This window comes from Myotis daubentonii, chromosome 5 (genome assembly GCF_963259705.1).
Source record: "Myotis daubentonii chromosome 5, mMyoDau2.1, whole genome shotgun sequence".
Lineage (NCBI taxonomy): Eukaryota > Metazoa > Chordata > Mammalia > Chiroptera > Vespertilionidae > Myotis > Myotis daubentonii.
Window position 1 is genome coordinate 18,511,646 of NC_081844.1, and position 23,407 is coordinate 18,535,052.

At 46.0% G+C, this 23,407-nt stretch overlaps 1 protein-coding gene across 9 annotated transcripts in view; it reads right to left on the minus strand.

Annotated features, from left to right (window-relative positions):
- Positions 1-23,407, minus strand: part of GATAD2A (GATA zinc finger domain containing 2A) — a 111,520-nt gene that overhangs the window by 47,718 nt on the left and 40,395 nt on the right. For 7 of the 9 annotated variants that reach the window (XM_059696071.1, XM_059696077.1, XM_059696078.1 and 4 more), the window contains exon 2: positions 19,344-19,431. The exons of the other annotated variants lie outside the window; for them this stretch is intronic. In XM_059696071.1, the coding sequence (XP_059552054.1) occupies positions 19,344-19,358 (15 nt within the window). In that variant the 5' untranslated portion in view covers positions 19,359-19,431. The remainder of the gene's footprint in view (positions 1-19,343; positions 19,432-23,407) is intronic. 9 annotated transcript variants of the gene reach the window in all.

Below are 23,407 nucleotides of genomic sequence, written 5' to 3' on the forward strand. Positions count from 1 at the left end.
CTTCTCCTGGTAACTTGAGGGCTGGGGAGAAAGGGGTCATTTGTGCTAGGGAAACACTGAGAAGGGTGCTTTACCTGGTGTGAAAGGGATAACCATATAGGAGGATGCAGGTCCACACCAAATTGCTCTAACTACCCCATTCCAGGGCAGCAAGGCAGCACCATCATAGCCCTGCACCCCTTTGTCCTATCCCACAGATTGACAGAGATCTCTAAACAATCACAATTTGCACCCAGTGCATTCTGCCTGTGGCTGAAGCTCCACAGCCCTTGAGGACCTGCCTGGGGCTCAGCCTCAGCCTGGTCAGCACCTCGGTCCTACAATTCTGCTAACCTTTACGTTAACAATAGATCTGACTGGTGAGCACATCACTTTACCCCCAACCTAGTGATGTCCTGTCGTCTTACTGAGGATCCTTGAACCTGGGGACTTGATACAGATTTTCTGCCTGTTAAAAGAAGCCAATGCAATCCACTAAGTGGACAGCCACTTTACAAAAATGAGACATGTGACAAAGAAATTCTCTTGTCCTGATGAAGGGCCTCAGCTGCTCTTCCAAAAAGGCTTCTCATGAGGTGGGCAATATCATGGTCAGCCTTCAACACCCATGGACCTAGGGCTCCAGGTTGTGAGGAGGCGAAGGCCAGTGAGCAGAGAGGAAAAGGTACAAGAAACATGGCACACAAACTTGGAAGCAACTGATCCCACTCAGTGGATACCTACTGACATAGGACAAACACAGGAAATTGGGTCATTGACAGACACCTCCCTGTTCCCCAAAGGTACAGCATACCAGGCTAGGTCAGTGGTCGGCAAACTGCGGCTCGCGAGCCACATGCGGCTCTTTGGCCCCTTGAGTGTGGCTCTTCCACAAAATACCATGTGCGGGCACGCATGTACAGTGAGATTGAAACTTGGTGGCCTGTGCACAGAAGTCGGTATTTTGTGGAAGAGCCACACTCAAGTGGCCAAAGAGCCGCATGTGGCTCGCGAGCCGCAGTTTGCCGACCACTGGGCTAGGTCAACACTAAGCAATCATGCACAACACACACAAATAGACACACTTGTGTACCCACTCATGCATGCTACAGATACATGCACCCACACACGCATGCACAGCATTCACACATTCAGTTTTCATCCCCTTCTCTCACTTCTGAATCTTGCCCAATTAGCTCAGAAAAGGACTTTTAAATTTTTAAAAAATTTACTGATTTTAGAGAGGAAGGGAGGAGGAGGGGGAAGAGAGAGAGAGAAAGAAACATCAATTTGTTGTTCCACTTATTTATGCACTCATTGGTTGTTTTTTACTAACTGGAGTTCGACCAGCAACCTTGGCACATCAACAACCTTGGCGCATCAGGACACTCTAACCAACTGACCTGGCCACAGCAAAAAGGTCTTTCTTATCTGTTCAATTCTGAACAAAGAATAGCAGTTCTTATGGGTGACTAGTGTCCAATTAGCTCCAGATCCACCTGTCTCAATAAGGAGGAAAACTAAAGTATGAACATGAGATTAGACCAGAGGCCAGGATCACCAACTTCTAAAGCACTAGAAGGAGCCCAGAGCCCTGCAGGATCTGGCATGGATCCCTGTGCACCTCCATCACTTTAACCCACAAATAATTTTGCACCTGGCTGGAGCAGCAGAGGTTTTGAAATCACTCGCACTGCAACCACACTCATTTCTACGACTCTTCATTCACACACAAGGTAATTTAAGCTTCCAGAGAAGGCAAAGGAGTTTTGCTGTTGTTTATCTGAGTGATGGGTGAACCCGGAAGGGAACTTCTGCAGCACAAGATGCCTGTTATTTAGGGTCTAGGACACCCCATTTCCAAGTTCACAGCCCACCTGGCCCAGCAAGATAAGAACACCAGTGGGCTTCTGACAAATACTGATCCTTTGCCCAATGGTGGCCTCCAAGGAGCCAGTGACCTTAGGGCATCTCCTCTGTGGACAGCTAGAGGAGCAGCTCAGGGTCCCTGCCTTCATGGGAGCAGAGATCCAGTAAGGGCTGTGAGATATGTGTGCCAATCACCATTTTATTACAACACGAGAAAATGAGTCCACCTTCTGGTTTAGAGGAGGAAGGGAAGAATAGAATCTGAATTTGTAGAGAGAAAAGAGGGAAGAAATGGTAGCAGAAAAGGTCAAGTGGCAGAAATATACTGCCACATGAAAACCCATCTCCAAGAAAATGAAACCAAATAAAAGGATCCTTGAACAAAAGTTTTAACAACTGTTTTTTAAATGGAATGAGGTTGCTTGGAAGAATAAAACACCCCTGTTATAGAGAAGTCACAAGCCACTTGTATTCATTGTGAGAGGCTAATAGTGATTACCAGTTCTCCCATGGGCTTTCCTGGGCTCTGGGTGCCCTTAAGAATTAAGAAGTCCAGGGACTGGGGAGGGAGTGGGGTCCTGACTGGCCATAAGCCTGTGAGTGAGGAAAACAGGAACCTTTCACTGGGTCCTGAAGGACAGAGGAGGAGAGCACTGAGAGCTGTGAGATGACACAGAGCACACTCCAAAAAGACTCGTGTATGCACACAACTTGAATGAAGTGCCTCCAGTCACTCTATCAAATAAGTCCTTCTGAAAACTGGTGTGCTACTCAGGGCACCTCTCTGCCCCCAGCCCCACAGGTGCTCTCTACTTAATCCTTCCAGGAAGCGAGACCACTTTCAAGTGTGGTACTCAGCTCAGAAGCAGGAATCAAAAAGGAAGGTTAAATAAATTCAGGAGCAGCTCAGCCTCCTCCCTCAAAGATGCACTTCTAACATCCCAGGTGTGCCCAAACATTGCACACCATCTGAAATGCCGATGAGCCATCTATAATAATAAAAGCGTAATATGCTAATTAGACTGGACGAAGCCCGGGTCCCAGAGGGAAGCCTGGGTCCCGGGTGTCAGAGGGAAGCCAGTGCTGGCAGCCGGGAAAAGGAAGGCCTACTTTTGAACAAATTTTGTGCATCGGGCCCCTAGTCCTATATAATAAAATCCTAATACGCAAATTGACCAAACAGGGAAATGACCGGTTGCTATGAAGTGCACTGACCACCAGGGGGAAGACACTCAATGCAGGAGTTGCTCCCAGGTGGTCAGTACGCTCCCACAGGTGGAGCGCTGCTCAGCCAGAAGCCCTGAGCCAGGCTCACAGCTGGTGAACACAGCAGCGGTGGCGGCAGCACTAAGGACCCCTTGGCAGACATCCCCCGAAGGGTCCCAGACTGCAAGAGGGCACAGGTCAGGATGAGGGACCCTCCCTCCACCCCAGGGCACGAATGTCGTGCACTGAGCCTCTAGTCAAATATAAGCCCATCACCACGGGGTTGGGGGTTGAGGGAAGTCATACCCAAGGTATAGTCAGACCAAGACATCCGTTTTATCCTGGTCACCTTCAGTCCTAGGTTCAAGAAACACCCAGCAATGCAGGTCATTAAGACTGAAGGAAGGTAAAAAAACAACAAAACAAAACAACAATAAAAAAACACAACACTCACCCTGACTGGTTTGGCTCAGTGGATAGAGCGTCGGCCTGCGGACTCAAGGGTCCCAGGTTCGATTCTGGTCAAGGGCATGTACCTTGGTTGCGGGCACATCCCCAGTAGGGGGTGTGCAGGAGGCAGCTGATCGATGTTTCTCTCTCATTGATGTTTCTAACTCTCTATCCCTCTCCCTTCCTCTCTGTAAAAAAATCAATAAAATATATTAAAACAACAACAACAAAAAAACACACAACACTCTGGCATTCACATTTACAAATAAACACACTTTATAATCTGATTTTTTTAAGGTGGAAGACTTGTAAATAATGCCCTGAATTAACGCTTTTAAAAAATCCATTTAACAAAATTAACCTGGAGAGCAATATAACATATTCAAGTAATGACCATCAAAATTTCAGAGGAGACTGTCTGTTTTGAGGGGGAGATAACATGGAACAACACTGACTGATCAATGGAGGCAGCTGATCAATGATTCTCTCTCATCATCATTGATGTTTCTCTCTCTTCCTTCCTCCCTGAAATCAATAAAAATATACTTTTTTAAAAAGAGAAAGAGGAAAAACCTCTTCAGATTCTTCAATGCAAATCCCATACAGACTGCACAGTGGAGAAAACACCAGGAACATCTCACCCCAACAGTGTGTGGGAACAAAACCAGTTCCAAGACAAGTAATCTCCAGGAAACCTGAAGTCACTACACCTTGGTGAGGCTCATGCCATAGTAACCACCAGTCCTGTGATAGTGTACCTGGCTGCCCAAATTCACCCTGGGACAGCCCAACCTCCCTCCCTGGAGTCATGGGGGGAAAAACTGGAGAAAGAGTAGCTCTTCCTGGGATAGGGTACAGGGGTATGCTTTTATCTTCTTCTCAGGGAACAATGACTACACAAGCCACACGGATCCCACTCAGCTCCATCTGCAGTGTAGCCCAATACATTGGCCTCTGAGTGCCCTTCCCAGTGACATGAGACAAAAGCCTGTCTTCATCTCCAAGTTGTGGCATTCAGTAAAAGAAAACACACTTATACTGATCACATCTTAAGAGGGGGAGAGACTGCTGGCAAGTGTCTTTAAAATTGTCACTAGCTCTCCCCAGGCTCACACTGGAGATCAGGACTTAGCTATAGTGTTTGTCATCTCAGAGGTGCTCAGTAAGCACCCAATGCCACCCACTTGGGGCCACTTCCAGGTGGCCAGCTGAGCTTCCGACCCCAGCTGGGCTGTGGCCAAATCCTTACTCTGTATCCCCAGAGGGAGAAACAGATGCTGCTGGAGGAGCAGACAACACAGAAAAAAATGTGTCACCTGTAAAGGGGAACCTGAGTAATATTAAATGTCCCTAGGGAAATGGTGACCAGGAATTATCCTCCTGCAGAACGTCACTGTGAGAGCTAGCTGGCGGAATTTCCCACCCATGGGAAAAGACCAGCACTCGGTCCCCTCCCAGCTGCTTCCTGGGCTATGAGCCTTGCAGCCCACAAAGGGTTACACCTGCCATTTCCACAACATTGCAATGTGCCATCGGTGTCACATCACAAAATGGGAGGCTCTAACCCTTTCAGGGCAGACTCCTTCAGGGCCCAGTAGAGATGCAGCCCTAGCCACCAGCTCCATTGAGGCCTGTGGCTGGACATGGCAGAGAGGTTTTGCACAGAAAATTCCAAGAAGAGCCATAAAGGCCTTCTCCACTCCAAGGAGGAGACATGAGTGTGAAGTGAGGGAACAGGCACACATCTATTGTCATCTTCATCAGGAAGCCCAGCAATGTTGTAACTCGACTGCCCAGAGGCCTTGCCTGGGCTTCCTTTGTCAAGTTCCCCTCCACACACGGCCTTTTTTGGTGTCAGGGCTCTCAGCGGCCCCAGGAGAATTGGAGCCAGCAGAGAAAGCTACTTTTAGGACTAAAGCAAGTTTTTGGTCTCAATGAAGCCCATGGGCCTAAGAAACAGTTCTCACAGCACTTTCTGCATTGTAAGAGCTGGAACAGAAACCCCGCCTCTTCTCTCTAAGTGGAAATCTTCCCATTAGGCAGGGGTTGTGCTGGTTTTGGACACCTATACCAACATCCAGGAAATTGCCAAGCTCAGCTAGAGGGTATATCACATTAGTGGTCCTTTTGTAAAACATGCTACTAAAAGTAAAAGGTCCCAACTCAGCATCAAGATCCTATTGGCCTCTCTCCCACCATACCATTCCCCCTCAATCCCCAACCCCATTCTCTCAGCTCTGGCCACAGTTACATCCTGGCTGCTCCTCTGACAACCAAGTTCACTCCAACCCCAGGGCTTTTGCACACTTCCTGTTTCCTCTACCTGGAAGGCTCCTCCCACAAGTCTCTGTACAAACTTTCTTTCTCAGGTCTCAGCTAAGACAACAAAATGAGATGAATCTCCCCTCCACACATGCCCCTTGATGGGTCTCTACCCCTTTTCCCACTACTTGACATTTTATTTACTCATCTGTTTCTGTGTCCCCCATCCCCAACAAGAACAGAGAACACCTCTTTGTTCGGTGCTACCATCTCAGGGCCCACAGGAGAATGGTGCTCAATACATATTTGTTAAAAAGAAAAGGGGGGGGGGGGGTGCAGGGGGGGAGGCAGATGAGAAAAGGTAGTTCCAGAACTCCCAGCTATGGCCCTCCCATTCCTAGTTAAATAAGCCAAAATGTCTTCATACCCATAGAAAAAATGATAAAAAACAAAACCCTACTTCACACCACGTATTATAATTAACCCAAAATGGACTAAGACTTAAATATGAAATGTTAAACCTAGTATAAAACTCTTAGAAGAAAATACTAAAGTGTAAATCACGACCTTGAATTTGGCAACAGATTCTTAAATATGATATCAAAAGCACAATATCAACAAAAGAAAAAAGTTAAATTGGATTTCATCAAAATTCAAATACTTGGTGCAACAAGAAAGTGAAAAAACAACTCTCAGAATAAGAGGAAATATGTACAAACCATGTATCTGATGAGAGTTTAGTGCAGCGGTTCTCACCCTGTGGGTCACGACCCCTTCGGGGGTCAAACGACCCTTTCACAGGGCTCATCTAAGACTATCGGAAAACACATATATAATTACATATTGTTTTTGTGATTAATCACTATGCTTTAATTATGTTCAATTTGTAACAATGAAATTGGGAGTCACCACAACATGAGGAACTGTATTAAAGGGTCGCGGCATTAGGAAGGTTGAGAACCACTGGTCTAGTGCCAGGGACCATGGCCTGGTGGCTCAGCTGGTTGGAGCATTGCCCACGTACACCAAAAGGTTTCAGGTTTGATCCTTAGTCAGGGCACATAGGAGAGGCAACCAATCGATGTTTCTCTCTCACATCGATGTCTGTCTCTCTCAAAAATCAATAAAAACATATCCTCAGGTGAGGATTTAAAAAAAATCAAGAATAGTCTAGTATCAGAAATATATAAAAAACTCTTACAACTCAACAATAAAGAGAACCCAATTCAAAAATGGGCAAAGGACGTATATAGATTTTTCTCCAATAATACACAAATGGCCAATAAGCACATAGGTAAGATGTTCAACATAACTAATCATCAGGGAAATGCAAATCAAATCACAATGAGATACCACCTCACACCTACTAGGAAGGCTATGATAAGAAAAAAATAATTGTTAATCCTCATTCAAGCATATTTTTCCATTGATTTTAGATAGAGTGGAAGGGAAGGGGGGAATAGAGGGAGGGAGGAAGGAAGGGGAGACCCAGTTACATGCACGTGACTGGGAATCGAACCCTAAACCCTTCAGTGCATGGGGCAACGCTCCAAACACTAAGCACACTGACCAGCACAAGAAAAAATTTAACTGGAAAATAAGTATTGGTGAGGATATAGATAAATTGGAACCCTTATACATTGCTGGAGGGAATATAAAATGGTGTAATGAGCACTAGCCACTTGGCTCAGTGGATAGAGCGTCGGCCCAAGGAGTGAAGCATCCCGGGATCAATTCCAGTCAAGGGCCCATACCTTGGTTGCAGGCTCGATCCCCGGCCTTGTTTGGGGCATGCAGAAGGCAACCAATCAGTGTCTCTCTCTCACACTGATGTTTCTGTCTCTCCCCGTCCCTTCTACTCTAAAAAAGCAATGGGAAAATATCCTATTAACAACAAAAAAAAATGGTGTAATGATATGGAAAAGGCTGGCAGTTCCTCTAAAAGTTAAATACAGAATTACCATATGACCCAGAAATTCCAGCTAGGTATATAGTCAAGGTATGTGAAAACAGGTATTCAAACAAAAACTTGTACATGAATGTTAAAAGCAGCACTATTCACAGTAGCCAATAAGTAAAAATGACCCTACTGCCCATCAACAAAAAATACATAAACAAAATGTGATCCAGCCACACAATGGAATATTATCTACACTAATAAAAGAGAAAAATGGTAATTGGCGTACGACGATACCCTTTTCATTGGCTAATCAGGGCTATATGCAAATTAACTGCCAACTATGATTGGCAGTTAACTGCCAACTAAGATTGGCAGTTAACTGTCAACAAGATGGCGGTTAATTTGCATATGTAGGCACAATGCAGGGAGGTGAAAGGGAAAGCAGGAAGAAGCCCCCTGCCACTGACAGTGATCAGAAACCCAGGGGGGAGCTAAGAGCTGGGGGGCAGGGCAAAGGCGGCCCTGGGGCCGCCTTTGCCCTGCCCCCCAGCCATGATCGGAGAATCAGGCGCCTTTGCCGCCCTGGCCAGTGATAGCAGGAAGTAGGGGTGGAGCCAGCGATGGGAGCTGGGCACGGTCGAAGCTGGCAGTCCCAGGAGCTAGGGGCCCCTTGCCTGGGCCTAAAGCGAAGCCCACGATCACGGGGCCGCTGCAGCTGTGGGTCCCCGCTGCCCCGGCGGACGCCTAGGCCAGAGGCGTCAGGCCTGGGCAAGGGGCCGATCCTGCAATTGGAGGGTGATGGGGGTCAACGCCTGAGGGCTCCCAGTATGTGAGAGGGGGCAGGCTGGGCTGAGGGACACTCCCCCCCCACACACACACACCCAGTGCACGAATTTCGTGCACCGGGCCCCTAGTTTAGCCATAAAAAGGAATGAAGTTCTGTTTCATGTCACAACATGAATGATAAAAACATACTAAATGAGAAAAGCCAGACACAAAAGGCCACAAAGTATATGTGAAATGCCCAGGCAAATCCAGAGAGACAGAAAGTAGATTAGAGGATGCTAGGGCTCTGGGAAGTACAGAGGTGGGGAGGGAGGGGGAAGTGAAAAGTGACTACTAATAGGATATAGGTTTCTTTTGGGGGTGATGAAAATGTTCTGGAATTAGAGGTGATGGTTGCACAATGTTGTGAATGTATTAAGATGCCAATAAAGTCACACTTTAAAATGTTTGAAAGAGTGAATTTTATGTTATGTGAATTTTACCTTCATATTTTTAAAAGGGCAGGATTAAAAAAAAAAAAAACACAGCCCAGCTAGTGTGGCTCAGTGGTTGAGCATCAACCTATGAACCAAGAGGTCTGAGTTTAATTCCCAGTCAGGGCACATGCTCAGATTGTGGACTCGATCCCCAGTGTGGGGTATGCAGAAAGCAGACGATCAATGATTCTCTCTCATCATGATGTTTCTTTCTCTCTCCCTCTCCTTTCCTCTCTAAAGGCAATTAAAAAATTTATTTATTTATTTATTTATTTATTTATTTATTTATTTATTGTTGTTAATGTTCACCCTAGGATATTTTTCCATTGATTTTTAGGGAGAGTGAAAGAGAGAGAGAGAGAGGGAAAGACAGAGAGAAACACATCAACTGATTGCCTCCTGCAAGAGCCCAGGCCAGGGAGGAGCCTGCAATCAAGGTACAGGCCCTTGACCAGAATCAAACCCAGGACCCTTTGGTCTGCAGGCCGACGCTCTATCCACTGAGCCAAACTGGCTAGGTCAAAAATACATTTAAAAAAAAGAGAGAGAGAACCATCTCCCAGAAAAGGAGCCGATGCCTTGGAGTGCGAACATGTGGGGCACACAATATACTGACAGAGAGCCAATGTGGACAGAGGATCACAGGCAGAGCTCTATTCAAGTAAAGTCCATGACAGGCTTCATGGTGAGTGTGCCACCCATTTCAACCTCACCGGTAATTCTCCGACTCGTTCTTCCAAACATGGGCTTACTTTCTACCAGGGCCCAGGGCTAATTAGGTCCATGGTCACCCTCGGGGATTTCCAACAAAAAGCCTCCCACCGAGAGTAGCACAGGCCCAGGAAGCCTTAGGAGAACACACACAAAGCTGGGGGTAGGCAGTGGACACAGAGCAGGTGGACGATGCAGGATGAGGTCCCTCTCACGATGGGAGGTACAGTGATCTCTGGATGGCACAGGCTCAATCTTGTAAAGCATTCTTTTTTCATAAGACAAAGTCATGTTGAAAACCAGCTAACCACTACTTTATCCATTCTACTGGCTACAGTTGCTATGGATGGCCAACAATGCAGAAGTGAGACTGGTCACTAATCAAGACTATATTAACTTAGGTCTGAAAACAACAGTATATGGCAGCGGTTCTCAACCTGTGGGTTGAGACCCCTTTGTGGGTCGAAGGACCCTTTCACGGGGGTCGCTTAAGACCATCGGAAAACACATACATAATTACATATTGTTTTTGTGATTAACCACTATGCTTTAATTATGTTCAATTTGTAACAATGAAATTGGGGGTCACCACAACATGAGGAACTGTATTAAAGGGTCGTGACATTAGGAAGGTTGAGAACCACTGGTATATGGGCTATCACAGAATCAAAGTTCTAGAGAGAACCAAGATGGCGGCATAGGTTAACGCCGGAGTTTGCTGCTTTGAACTACTTCAAAAGTGAAACTAAAAGACGGAATGGACATCACCCAGAACCACAGGAAGGCTGGCTGAGTGGAAGTCCTACAACTAGGAGGAAAGAGAAACGCATACGGACACTCAGAGGAGGCGCAGTGCTGAAGTCAAATTCTGAGGTGCGGAGTGCGCGGAGCGGGCTGGCGGCGGAGGGCGCGGTTGGCGTTTTCAATCGGGAGGGAGTCGCAGACTCTGAGCTCCAGATACAGGCGAGTCTTTAGGGACCCAGACTCAAACGGGAGAAGTGGGACTGTCTGGCTTCGGTCAGAGCGAGTGCAGCTTTCTCTCCCAGGTTTGCAGCGGGTGCTGGGACTCAGAGAGGCAGAGCCCCTGGGGACAGGACTGAGAGCCGCCATAACTGCTCTCTCCGGCCCACCCTGTTGATCCTGTGCGACCCGCCCTACCCAAGCCCTGCACAGAGGCATTTGCTGGATAGCCTCAGGCAAAGGCTAGATTAGCACCTCCCTAGAGGACAGAAGTTCTCTCACTGCTGACACAGCTGATTCTCATAGCCACTTGGCCTGGAGGTCAAACCCTCCCTGGTATTAGCTACAACAATCAAGGTTTAACTATAAGACTGCGAACAAAGACCACTAGGGGGTGCACCAAGGAAGCATAACAAAATGCGCAGACAAAGAAACAGGACAAAATTGTCAATGGAAGATATAGAGTTCAGAACCACACTTTTAAGGTCTCTCAAGAACTGTTTAGAAGCCGCCGATAAACTTAATGAGATCTACAAGAAAACTAATGAGACCCTTGATGTTATATTGGGGAACCAACTAGAAATTAAGCATACACGGACTGAAATAACGAATATTATACAGACTCCCGTCAGCAGATCAGAGGAGCGCAAGAATCAAGTCAATGATTTGAAATGCGAGGAAGCAAAAAACACCCAACCAGAAAAGCAAAATGAAAAAAGAATCCAAAAATGCGAGGATAGTGTAAGGAGCCTCTGGGACAGCTTCAAGCGTACCAACATCAGAATTATAGGGGTGCCAGAAGATGAGAGAGAGCAAGATATTGAAAACCTATTTGAAGAAATAATGACAGAAAACTTCCCCCACCTGGTGAAAGAAATGGACTTACAGGTCCAAGAAGCGCGGAGAACCCCAAACAAAAGGAATCCAAAGAGGACCACACCAAGACACATCATAATTAAAATGCCAAGAGCAAAAGACAAAGAGAGAATCTTAAAAACAGCAAGAGAAAGTAACTCAGTTACCTACAAGGGAATACCCATACGACTGTCAGCTGATTTCTCAACAGAAATTTTGCAGGCCAGAAGGGAGTGGCAAGAAATATTCAAAGTGATGAATACCAAGAACCTACAACCAAGATTACTTTATCCAGCAAAGCTATCATTCAGAATTGAAGGTCAGATAAAGAGCTTCACAGATAAGGAAAAGCTAAAGGAGTTCATCACCACCAAACCAGGATTATATGAAATGCTGAAAGGTATCCTTTAAGAAGAGGAAGAGGAAGAAAAAGGTAAAGATACAAATTATGAACAACAAATATGCATCTATCAACAAGTGAATCTAAGAATCAAGTGAATAAATAATCTGATGAACAGAATGAACTGGTGATTATAATAGAATCAGGGACATAGAAAGGGAATGGACTGACTATTCTTGGGGGGGAAAGGGGTGTGGGAGATTCGGGAAGAGACTGGACAAAAATCGTGCACCTATGGATGAGGACAGTGGGTGGGGAGTGAGGGCGGAGGGTGGGGCGGGAACTGGGAGGAGGGGAGTTATGGGGGGGGAAAAAGAGGAACAAATGTAATAATCTGAACAATAAAGATTTAATTAAAAAAAAAAAGAATCAAAGTTCTAAAGTGAGAAAGCACAGATGATAATAAGAAGTGCTCCAAGGCGAGGGGAGTGGGGGAGCAGGAGAAAGGCTTATGGAACAGAAGGTACCACCAGGCACAAAATGATGCCTGGTTCACCTTCACATGCCTCAGTTTCCTTAACTGTGAAATGGGAACAGCACCTGCCTACTTTATCACTAATGTTCTTCAAGGGCTCCACAAACAGGAGCTGTGAGTGTTATTACAGAAAATATGAACGCTATATTGGGAAGTTATCCCACCTGACAGGCCACTGGCTACAGCCCCTCACAGCAATTCCAGAATCTCTGCTGAAGGTTTTCTACTTGAATTTAAACTAACCACAAGTGGCCATCATCCGCACTTTGTAAATGGCTGTTTTCCCTGCTCTGGGTGATGTGCGTCATAATGCTCCCTGAGGGAATACCTGGGTCAAGCCTGTTTTGTAAACTTTGATTATAGAAAATTGCAAACATACCACAGAAGTAAAGAGAGCAGCATGATTAACTGCACGCATCCAACACCTATGGTCTTTAGGTGGCCAACCTTGGTCTCCCACACCCCACTAGCTTCTGTGAAGCAAATCCTACCCAACGTGCATTTACAAATGACAGGTCAGTATTTATCACTATCCCACAATCATGATCTTCAACAATTTAACAAGCATTTCTTCATCTGTCACAGTCACACTGCTTGAAATCTATAGGCTCCCCACCACACTCTCTTCCTTTCAATCATACATTGAAGAAATTAGGTCATTTATCCTGTTTCCCACAGATAGGTTTTGCTGGTGGTATCCCTGTGGTATAAAACACACCCAATTTCTCAAAAACCAGGTTTTGAGGCCTAACTAAGCAAGTATGCCCTCCTTGGGGGATGGCCAGTGAGGATGCTCGCTGTTGGGACCCACCATTTCATTAGGTGTCTGAAAACTTATAATTCATAATTCTATCAATTAGCCAGAATATATCAATAGCTGTGTTGTCCATCAGCCAGATGAGGTCATTTAATTAGATTTAAATTAAATTAAATTAAAAGGTGACTTCCTCAAACTATTCCAGGTATGGATTCAGAGCATTCCAGAAAGTTCTGTGGGGCAGCACTGAGCTGTGAGGGAAAGTTGCCCTCACCCACTATTTCACATATAAGAGGTAGATATGCTTGCTTCTTTTCCTCTACCAATTTTCAAAATGAGCCGATTCCCTACTGGCAAGTGTCTTCCTTTCCTTTGCGTGCCAACATAAACATAGATTTTTTTTTTTTACCCCTTTGGTGCAGCAATTCAGGGACTCCTTGTTCTCCCTCCTGCTCACCTGCCCACCCTTGACCACGGGAGGCCCTGTGGGTCCTTCTGGCACAACCCCAGTACTGTCTGATGCAACAGGGATATTCCAATGCAGATTCAGAATTAAACCATTTAAACCTAAATGCTTTGATTTTATATTTACACTTTTATTTCATGCTGAAATTTTTGGTTCTTAAAGACATTAATGGCTTATTTTCTTCTATAACATATAATACTAAGACTATTGGTATTGTTAACCTGAAACCAAATACATGATTTCTAAAACCAGTTAAAGATTTTTAAAATTTTTCATTTTGTCTTTATGCTGTACCTCACTAAAATATTTACAAACTACTATATTTAAAAGTCATGTAAATACATGCATCTAGATTCATTTATTTCATTTTCCATTGGTTTTTAAGGATTTCCACATGCCCTTTGACATACTTTTATAACCAGGGCCCCAGTGCACGAATTCATGCACCTTGAAAGGAACTGTGGGCCACGAGGCTGCAGAAGGCCCAGGGGCAGGTCTCGGCCCATCCTCTGCGCCCCTGCCTGGCCCCTCCCACCATGGCCCTGGTCTCATCTGCTGGCAGCTCCTCTCTGCTGCTGCCGCTCCCACAGCTAACAGTGCTGGCCCTGCTCGAACCTGCTGAAAGCGCGGAGCAATTGAGGCCAGTGCCAGCAGCAGGTGCAAGTGGCAGTTGCTGCCCTGATCACCCCTCAGGAGCAGAGGGAGGTAGAGAAGTCCTCAGGGGTGATCAGGGCCAGCAGCTGCCACTGATGGTAACGAGTGATTGGGACTGGCACTGGGCACCAGCAATGGGTGCAAGCGGTGGCTCCAGCGCCAGCAGCAGGTGCGAGTGCAGGATAGTAACCACCAGAGGCTCGCCCCCATGACAGCGACCAGTGCCCACCTTGGTCTGGCACCCCCGCTCACCTGCTCCACCATCCCACCTCAGCCAACACCCACCATGTTCCACACATGCCCTCTGGTGGTCAGTGCACATCACAGCGACCAGTTGTTCCACCGTTTGGTCTATTTGCATATTAGCCTTTTATTATATAGGATAATGTAAAAGACACACCCAGTGCTACACAGAAAAAAACCCAGGTAAGTCTCCAGTAACCCTGTCCCCTCTTATTCCTCCTCAGAAGTGACCATGTGGTTCACTTATCTACACTAATAAAAGAGAAAAATGGTAATTGACGTACGACGCTACCCTTTTCATTGGCTAATCAGGGCTATATGCAAATTAACTGCCAACTAAGATTGGCAGTTAACTGCCAACAAGATGGCGGTTAATTTGCATATGTAGGCACAATGCAGGGAGGCGAAAGGGAAAGCAGGAAGAAGCCCCCTGCCACTGACAGTGATCGGAAACCCAGGGGGGAGCTAAGAGCTGGGGGGCAGGGCAAAGGCAGCCCTGGGGCCGCCTTTGCCCTGCCCCCCAGCCATGATCGGAGAATCAGGCACCTTTGCCGCCCTGGCCAGTGATAGCAGGAAGTAGCAGTGGAGCCAGCGATGGGAGCTGGGCACAGTCGAAGCTGGCAGTCCCGGGAGCTAGGGGTCCCTTGCCTGGGCCTAAAGCGGAGCCTGTGATCGCGGGGCCGCTGCAGCTGCGGGTCCCCGCTGCCCAGGCCGGACGCCTCAGCCAGAGGCGTCCTGCAGGGGCAGGGGCGGAGCCCACGCGATCGCGGCGCCCCCCGCTGCCACTGCAGGTCCCCGCTGCCCAGGCCGGACGCCTAGGCCAGAGGCGTTAGGCCTGGGCAGGGGCGGAGCCTGCAACCGCGGGGAGCTGGGGGTCCCCTGCCCAGCCCTGAGACCTCTGCCGGAGGCCTCAGGCCTGGTCAAGGGGCCGATCTGGTGATTGGTGATCGGAGGGTGATGAGGGTCAACTCCTCTGGCCGAGGCATCAGGCCTGGGCAAGGGGAAGAGCCAGCAATCGGAGGGGGCTGGGGGCAGAACCAGTGATGAGGGGAAATGAGGGTCCCCTGTCAGAGGCGTCAGGCCTGGGCAAGGGGCCGATCCTGCGATTTGAGGGTGATGGGGGTCAACGCCTGAGGGCTCCCAGTATGTGAGAGGGGGCAGGCTGGGCTGAGGGACACTCCCCCCCCACCACACACACACACACCCAGTGCACGAATTTCGCGCACCGGGCCCTAGTACTATATAATAAAAGCCTAATATGCTAAGTGTCCGGTCATCCAGTTGTCCGTTCAACCAATCAAAGTGTAATATGCTAATGATATGCTAAGGTTGCTCAACTGCTCCCTATGGCGTCCACTCACCACCAGCGGGCAGACGCTCCAACTGGTAGGTTAGCTTGCTGCTAGGGTCTGGCTGACTGGGACTGAGCGAGGCGGGCCAGACACACCCTAGAGCCCTTCCTCATCCCTCCCCGGCCCCAATCGTGCACCAGTGGGGTCCCTCGGCCTGGCCTGCGCCCTCTCGCAATTCAGGACCCCTTGGGGGATGTCAGAGAGCCGATTTCAGCCCAATCCTGTAGGCCAGGCCAAGGGACCCCACTGGTGCACGAATTCGTGCACCAAGCCTCTAGTACAGTGGTTCTCAGCCTTCCTAATGCCGCGACCCTTTAGTACAGTTCCTCATGTTGTGGTGACCCCCAACCATAAAATTATTTTTGTTGCTACTTCATAACTGCAATTTTGCTAACTGTTATGAATCATAATGTAAATATCTGATATGCAGGATGTATTTTCATTGTTACAAACTGAACATAATTAAAGCATAGTGATTAATCACAAAAACAGTATGTAATTATATATGTGTTTTCCAATGGTCTTAGGCGACCCCTATGAAAGGGTCGTTTGACCCCCAAAGGGGTCACAACCCACAGGTTGAGAACCGCTGCTCTAGTAGGTTATACTTCCATTTTTTTAAAATTAAATATAAGCAAATACATATACATCCATATCCCCCCCCACCTTCCTTTGGATAAAAGTGAACACACTACACCTCTTTATCCTTTACCTTATCCTTTACCTTTACCTCGTTCTTTTTTCCAGTTGTCACTTCACTCTTAATATTTCATTACCATGACACGTAGATCTCATCCTTCCTTCACCGAGGGGCTAGGATCCACCCTATCAGTCCCCAGCCCCAACTGACAAACACCTAAATCATTTCCAGTTTTGTTACTTCAGAATGTTTTAATGAATAACCCTATCACAATCCTTTTTTTAAAATATATTTTTATTGATTTCAGAGAGAAAGGGAGAGGGGAGAGAGAGATAGAAACATCAATGATGAGAGAGAATCACTGATTGGCTGCCTCCTGCATGCCCCAGCACTGGGGATCAAGCCCACAACCCTAAACGGGAATCGAACCATGACCTCCTAGTTCATAGATGGATGCTCAACTACTGAGCCATGCCAGCTGGGCCACAATCCTTCTTTTTAACAGTGTATCGTTGGGATAAATTTATAGAGGTAGAATTGCTGGAGCAAAGGGTAAGCAATTCCCACTCAGAGGAGTTATAAACCCCCCTCCAAGAAATGTATGGTGGAGTCTGATTCCCACCAACAGAACGGAGTCCACCTCTGTGGGAAAAGGTCAGAAATGTTTTTTTTTTTTTTTTTTTTTAAATATATTTTATTGATTTTTTACAGAGAAGAAGGGAGAGAGATAGAGAGTTAGAAACATCGATGAGAGAGAAACATCGATCAGCCGCCTCCTGCACATCTCCTACTGGGGAAGTGCCCGCAACCCAGGTACATGCCCTTGACCGGAATCGAACCTAGGACCTTTCAGTCCGCAGGCTGACGCTCTATCCACTGAGCCAAACCGGTTTCGGCCAGAAATGTTGTTTTGATGAAGCTCCAACAACCATTGTTAGTATCAGAGAAACTAAGTATTTTCCGTACCTTGGTTGGTTAAGGGCCATCTGCATTACTCTTTCTGTGAACTGTTTTTCTATAAGTCACACCCATTTTTGATTCCTGAACACCCAGCACAAATTGCATACACAAATGTTCTTTATTTTTTTTAATCCTCACCCAAGGATATTTTTCTATTGATTTTTAAAGAGAGTGGAAGAGAGAGGGAAAGACAGAGAAATATCAATGTGAGAGAAACTCATCGATTGGTTGCCTTCTGCACTCACCCCGACCATGGCCCGGGCCGGGAAGGAACCTGCAACAGAGGTACATGCCCTTGACTGGATTCAAACCCAGGACCCTTCAGTCTGCAGGCCAATGCTCTATCCACTAAGCCAAATCGGCCAGTCACAAATTATCAAAAGGTGCAAAAAGCCCAAACTTATCCCAGATGAACATAGGTAAACAAAATGTGATCCATCTCTGCAATGAAATATCACACAGTGATAAAAATGGATGAGGTGAGATTCATGCTACAAAGTGGATGAATCTCAAAAACATTACACAGAGAAAGAGAAATCAAACACACAAAGTCATATGTTATGATTTTGTTGATATGAAATCTACAGCACAGGCAAATCCATAGACACAGCAAGTAGATTAGTGGTTGCCAGGTTAGTGGCTGGGAGAGGGGAATTGAGAGTGACTGCTAATGTGGACGGGGTTTCTTTCAGTGGTCTGGAATCAGAGAGAGGTAATGGTTGCACCACTCCTGAATATACACCCCAAAAATTAAAAATCACTGAAATATATACTATAAATGGTGAGTTGTATGGTATGAACATTATATTTCAATCTAAAAAATTCTTTTTAAACACCAGTAAAATTTGGTTTTGTTAGAATACTCTGGGCCTTGGCTAGGTAGCTCAGTTGGTTAGAGCATTGTCCCAATACACCAAGGTTGTAGGTTCCATTCCCAGTCAGGGCACATAAAAGAATCAACCAATGAATGCATAAATAAATGGAACAACAAATCAATGTTTCTCTCTCTCCACCCCCATTCCTTCCTCTCTTTCTCTAAAAGCAATTTTAAATTTAAAAAAAAAGAATATTCTGTAAATGTTTTCCTAACACAAGTACTTGACCATGCCCATGTTTTCTTGCTATGGGTAGATAAGAGCTGAAACCTAACAAAACTGACCCCTATACCCTCATCAAATACCACACTCAGCCCAGCAGGCAATCTGAGCAGCTGTGATGCAGGTTTGGACATGTACTCCTTGATAAGTCACCTGCCAGCTGGACTAGGAGGAAGCAGCTGACTGACCCAGGAGGTCTCCACACTGCCTCCAAGTCCTATGATAACTCTGGATTCTACATTCTTCTCCAGATAGGCAGCCTTAGGTCAAAACGTTGCTGGCCAGGCTCTGATAGCAACAGACAAAATCCCACCTGGATGGAGGGATCTATCTGCTGGGTCTTGAGAGTCCTTGACACAGCCTGCACTTGACAGCTCTAAGCAGTGGAGGCATGGCTCAGTTTCCCCACAGACATGAAGCAAGATAAGGGCAACCAGCTCCAAGCACCAGTACAAGGCCCTGCACTGCTGACAATGGTTAAGGGAAAATTCTACCAGTTTTGGTCAGTATTGGGAAATCACAGAAATGGCCAGAGGGCCAAGGACACCTGGCCAGGATTATCCGTGGCCTCTGATCCTCACAGAGGATCGGCTCATCCTATTTAGGCCAGGGCTTTTCAAATGAGTGATCCCTGAGACATGAGAGGAGAGCAAGTGGAGGCCAGCAGGGTCTGGGCAGCCCCGTGGAGATAGTCTTATCACACACTCCTGTAGGGAGGACTTGACTCCTTCCATTTCCTCTAAGAGGTGGCCATCAGCTTCTGAGGCAGCACTCAGTTTCAAATGTTCAAAGACCTGAATGAGTCAGCGCCTTCATCACACAGATACCAGAACCCAAGCACTCACCTGGCTTCTGGGCATGGGACTCTGGTCCTACCAGCTGGCCATGGCAGCAGCTATGTAAAAGGCAACTTGCATCAACGTGCTTACCAACCTAAAGTGAAGGACAGAGAAAGAAATCTGAGTTTTTAAGGAAAGTTTCTAGAACATTCTGGCAGTTTTAAATGCCTCCAATCCCTGTGATTACATAGTGAAATTTTAAATTTCAACCATAGGTCTGTCTCAGCCATCTTCCACAGGGGGCAGTTGAGGAAATAAATTTCTATCAGTCTCTAACCTATAAACACTAGCATGGCAGATGCTGTCTTCAACAATATGATAGAGATGAGACTGTACACAGCCAAACACCAATGTGCCAAACACCCAGAAAATGGTTCAAGGTTTGACTATAACAGTAATGACATTAACAGTAATACCCAGCATTTAATAGGTGTTTAACAATGAGTTCCAGGTACTGTGTCAAAAATCTCAGTATTTCTATGAATCCCCAGGACAACTTTAGGGGCAGATTATAGAATCATACCCATTTACAGAAAAAAAATCTGATGTGCCCAATACTCAGGAATTTGGTCACATAGGTCTCCTTCTCCAGGTGCGTATTCCCTGGCACAGACCACAGAGAAACTACCCACTGTTCCAGCAGTGCAAGATTTGCTCTCAAGAAGTTGAGAGTGCAATGTGTCTGGGGCCAAGCACACTTCACCTCCCAAATGAAGGTGGCTTCACCTTTGAGGGACAACTCACAGTTTTACCCCAGGAATCATCTCCAGAGATAATACTGCCCAGGGAAGAAGGTGCTGCCTGTTTCACAGACAGGAAAACTAAGTTTAAAAAATATTTGGGAAATTTCCTGAGACCACAGAGACAGCAGACATCCAGGGCTTCAGGCGCATAGGCTAAAACACAGTGAACCAACCAAATTCTGGACTCCTGAGCAGTGCTGTCAGTTTTACCTTGCTGAGTGTTATCATTCTTTGTGCCCAAAGAATGCTTGCTCTGATATGAAACCTTTATTTTTAAACTGAGATCACAGCAATTCACAGCTCATGGATGGTGAGAAACACTCCCACAGGAGCACTTGTAAAATAAGCAAGTATCAGTGATATTTGGGCACCAAGGAGCACACAGCGTTCTCCTCAGCGAAGTCTAGGGCAGGAAACACAGTGGATACAGATAATCCTAGTTCTTTGATACCACCCAAGCAGTGGCCCCTCTCTGCTATGGAGGGTGAAGCCTCAGAAATAGGGGCCATGGGCTTTCCAGGCACCTGCTCTCTTCAGGATCAAGGTCAATACACAAAAGTCAACAGTACTGCCTGGCCAGTGTTGCTTAGTGGTTGAGAATCGACCTATGAACCAGGAGGTCATGGTTCGGTTCTGTCAGGCAAGTGCCCGGGTTGCAGGCTCAATCCCCAGTTGATCAAAGATTCTCTCTCATTATTGATGTTTCTATCTCTCCCTCCCTCTCCCTTCCTCTTTGAAATCAATAAAAATTAAAAGTTAACAGTATTTCTACATAATGGCAACGAATAAATGCAAAGCATTTTTAAAAATCCATTTACAACAGCATAAATGTGAAATAGTTAAGGATAAATTCGATTTTTTAAAATGTGCAAGACCTACAAACTGAAAACTATAACAATACATCCTTAAGAAAAATAAAAGAAAAACTAAATAAATAGGTCTTGTCCATGGGTCAGAGGTATCAATTCTCCCTCCCAAATTGGACCACAGATTCAATGCTGTCCCAATAAAAAATTCCTATCAGGCTTTTTTGTAGAAAAAACAAGCTGATTCTAAAATTTATATGAAAATTCCAAGGACCTGGAATAGTGAAAACAACACTGAAAAAGAGGAACAAATTTGGAGGGCTTACCCTACCATAAAGCTACAATAAACAAGTCTGTAATATGGACATACAGACAAACATGTAGATGGGTGACCAGAATATACCCATGCACATGTGGATAACTGATTTTCAACAAAGACCCAAGTATTCTATTCTATGAGACCATAAGACACTGAACAACATTTCCTGGAGGGTTAACTGGCAAGAAGGTAGGTCATCTTTTTTCTTTTTTTAATTGATTTTTTTAGGGGGGGCAGGGCAGAGAGAGAGAAACATTAATGTGAGAGTGAAACATGAATCAGCTGTCTCCTGTACACCCCCCATCAGGGATTGAGCCTGCAACCTGGCATGTGTCCTGACCAAGAATTGAACCAGCAACCTTTTGGTGCATGGGGCAGTGTTCAACCTACTGATCCACACTGGCCAAGGTGAGGAAGGTTATCTTAACAATCTGTTATTACAACACACACATTGCATCATGGGTAGAGTGCAATATGCAAGAAGTTTTAAGGTCACCATGCTCCACCATGGCTTTCCCCATCTTAGCTCATGGCACATCCACAGTCTACTAGCTGCTCAGATTAAAATGTGGAATTGCCGTCTTAATCTGACTATCCCACTATCCAGTCCATCTGGAAATCCTGTTGATTCTGTCATCAAACATACCTGGGATCCAACCAGTTCTCACACCTCCACTGGCCACACCATCCTCTCTGCTATGATGGAGGCCAGCAAACTAGACCCCCTGCTTTCAATCCTCAGCTTGAAACCCTTTGAAGGTCCTGCATTCACTTAGAATGAAGCTTGAGTCCAGACAGTATGGCTCAGTGGTTGAGCATCAACCCACACACCAAGAGGTCACAGGCTTGATTCCCATTCCCGGTACATGCCAGGGTTCGAGCTCAATCCCCAGTTGGGGGGCGTGTAGGAGGCAGCCAACGGATGTTCTCTCTCACTGATGTTTCTATCTTTCTCTCCCTTCCTCACTCTCTAAAAATCAATTTTAAAAAGTGGTCTTTTTTAATAATAAAAGAATGAAGCTCGAGTCTCTCCTATATTTTGAGGCCTACCCACTGGCCAGTTGTTTATCCTGCTCCATCCTTGCTGGCTCCCTGGCCATGACTCCAATACACCAGGCACCCTCCCACCTGGGGGTCTTTTTATGTTTTAAATAAAATCCCAGACACTTTATCATTTTAACAATTAATTCTTCAATTTGCAACCTAAATTAAAAAGGACCTTTGAAAATATAACTACCATGGCCCAGCTGGTGTGGCTCAGTGGTTGAGCATCGATCTATGAACCAGGAGGTCACGGTTCAATTCCCAGTCAGGGCAGATGCCCAGATTGCAGGTTCCATCCCCAGTGAGGGGCCAGCAGGAGGCAGCCGATCAATTATTCTTTCTCATTATTGATGTTTCTCTCTCTCTCTCTCCCTCTCCCTTCCCTTCTGAAATATATATATGAAATGCCATATAAAAATCCCTAAATGTCAACAAATGCCTAGTCCATATTCACGAAACTTCTCAGAAATGCCTGTATACAGCCTGTTCTAACAATAGTTGCCAGAGCATTTGTATTAGCTGTTCCCTCTGTTTTGATCACTTCCCCCTCCAATGGCTGACCCCAAGTTGATACTCAAATGTCTCCCTCTCAGAAGCCCACCTGCTGCTCTCCCACAGCCCTGGCCTCTCTGCAAGCTCCACACATGCAGCTATTGTGTTTATGGACTTTCTTACCCGACAAAAACATAAATGCCACAAGGAAGGGGATGTCTGATATCTGTTTTATTCCAAGCACCTAGGACAGTGTCAGAAACACATACCAGGTGCCCGATATATATTTATGGAATGAATGAACAGGGATGGTTTAACATTGAAGAAGGAACCAATCTGAGGAGCAGAAGCTCTCAGATACAATTAGTGTGAAAGTTGAAAAGGAGCTGAAACCAAGCAGAGACCACTTAGCACCATGAGATTTGGGAACACTTCTCTAAAACAAAATATAATCGCTTTTCGCTGATACAACATTTAAACTGTTTTGCCATCTACCCACACTAGATGGGTTTAGAGAGCTTTCAGTTTTTATTTCCAACCCATACATTTAAAACAGTATCAAGTAACCCTTAAGTACATAATTACCAACTCATAAGAGGCTCTTCTGTTCCCCTGATAAATCATTATGGTTTGGCTTTGACCCTGCACCTGGGTACTCCACTTACA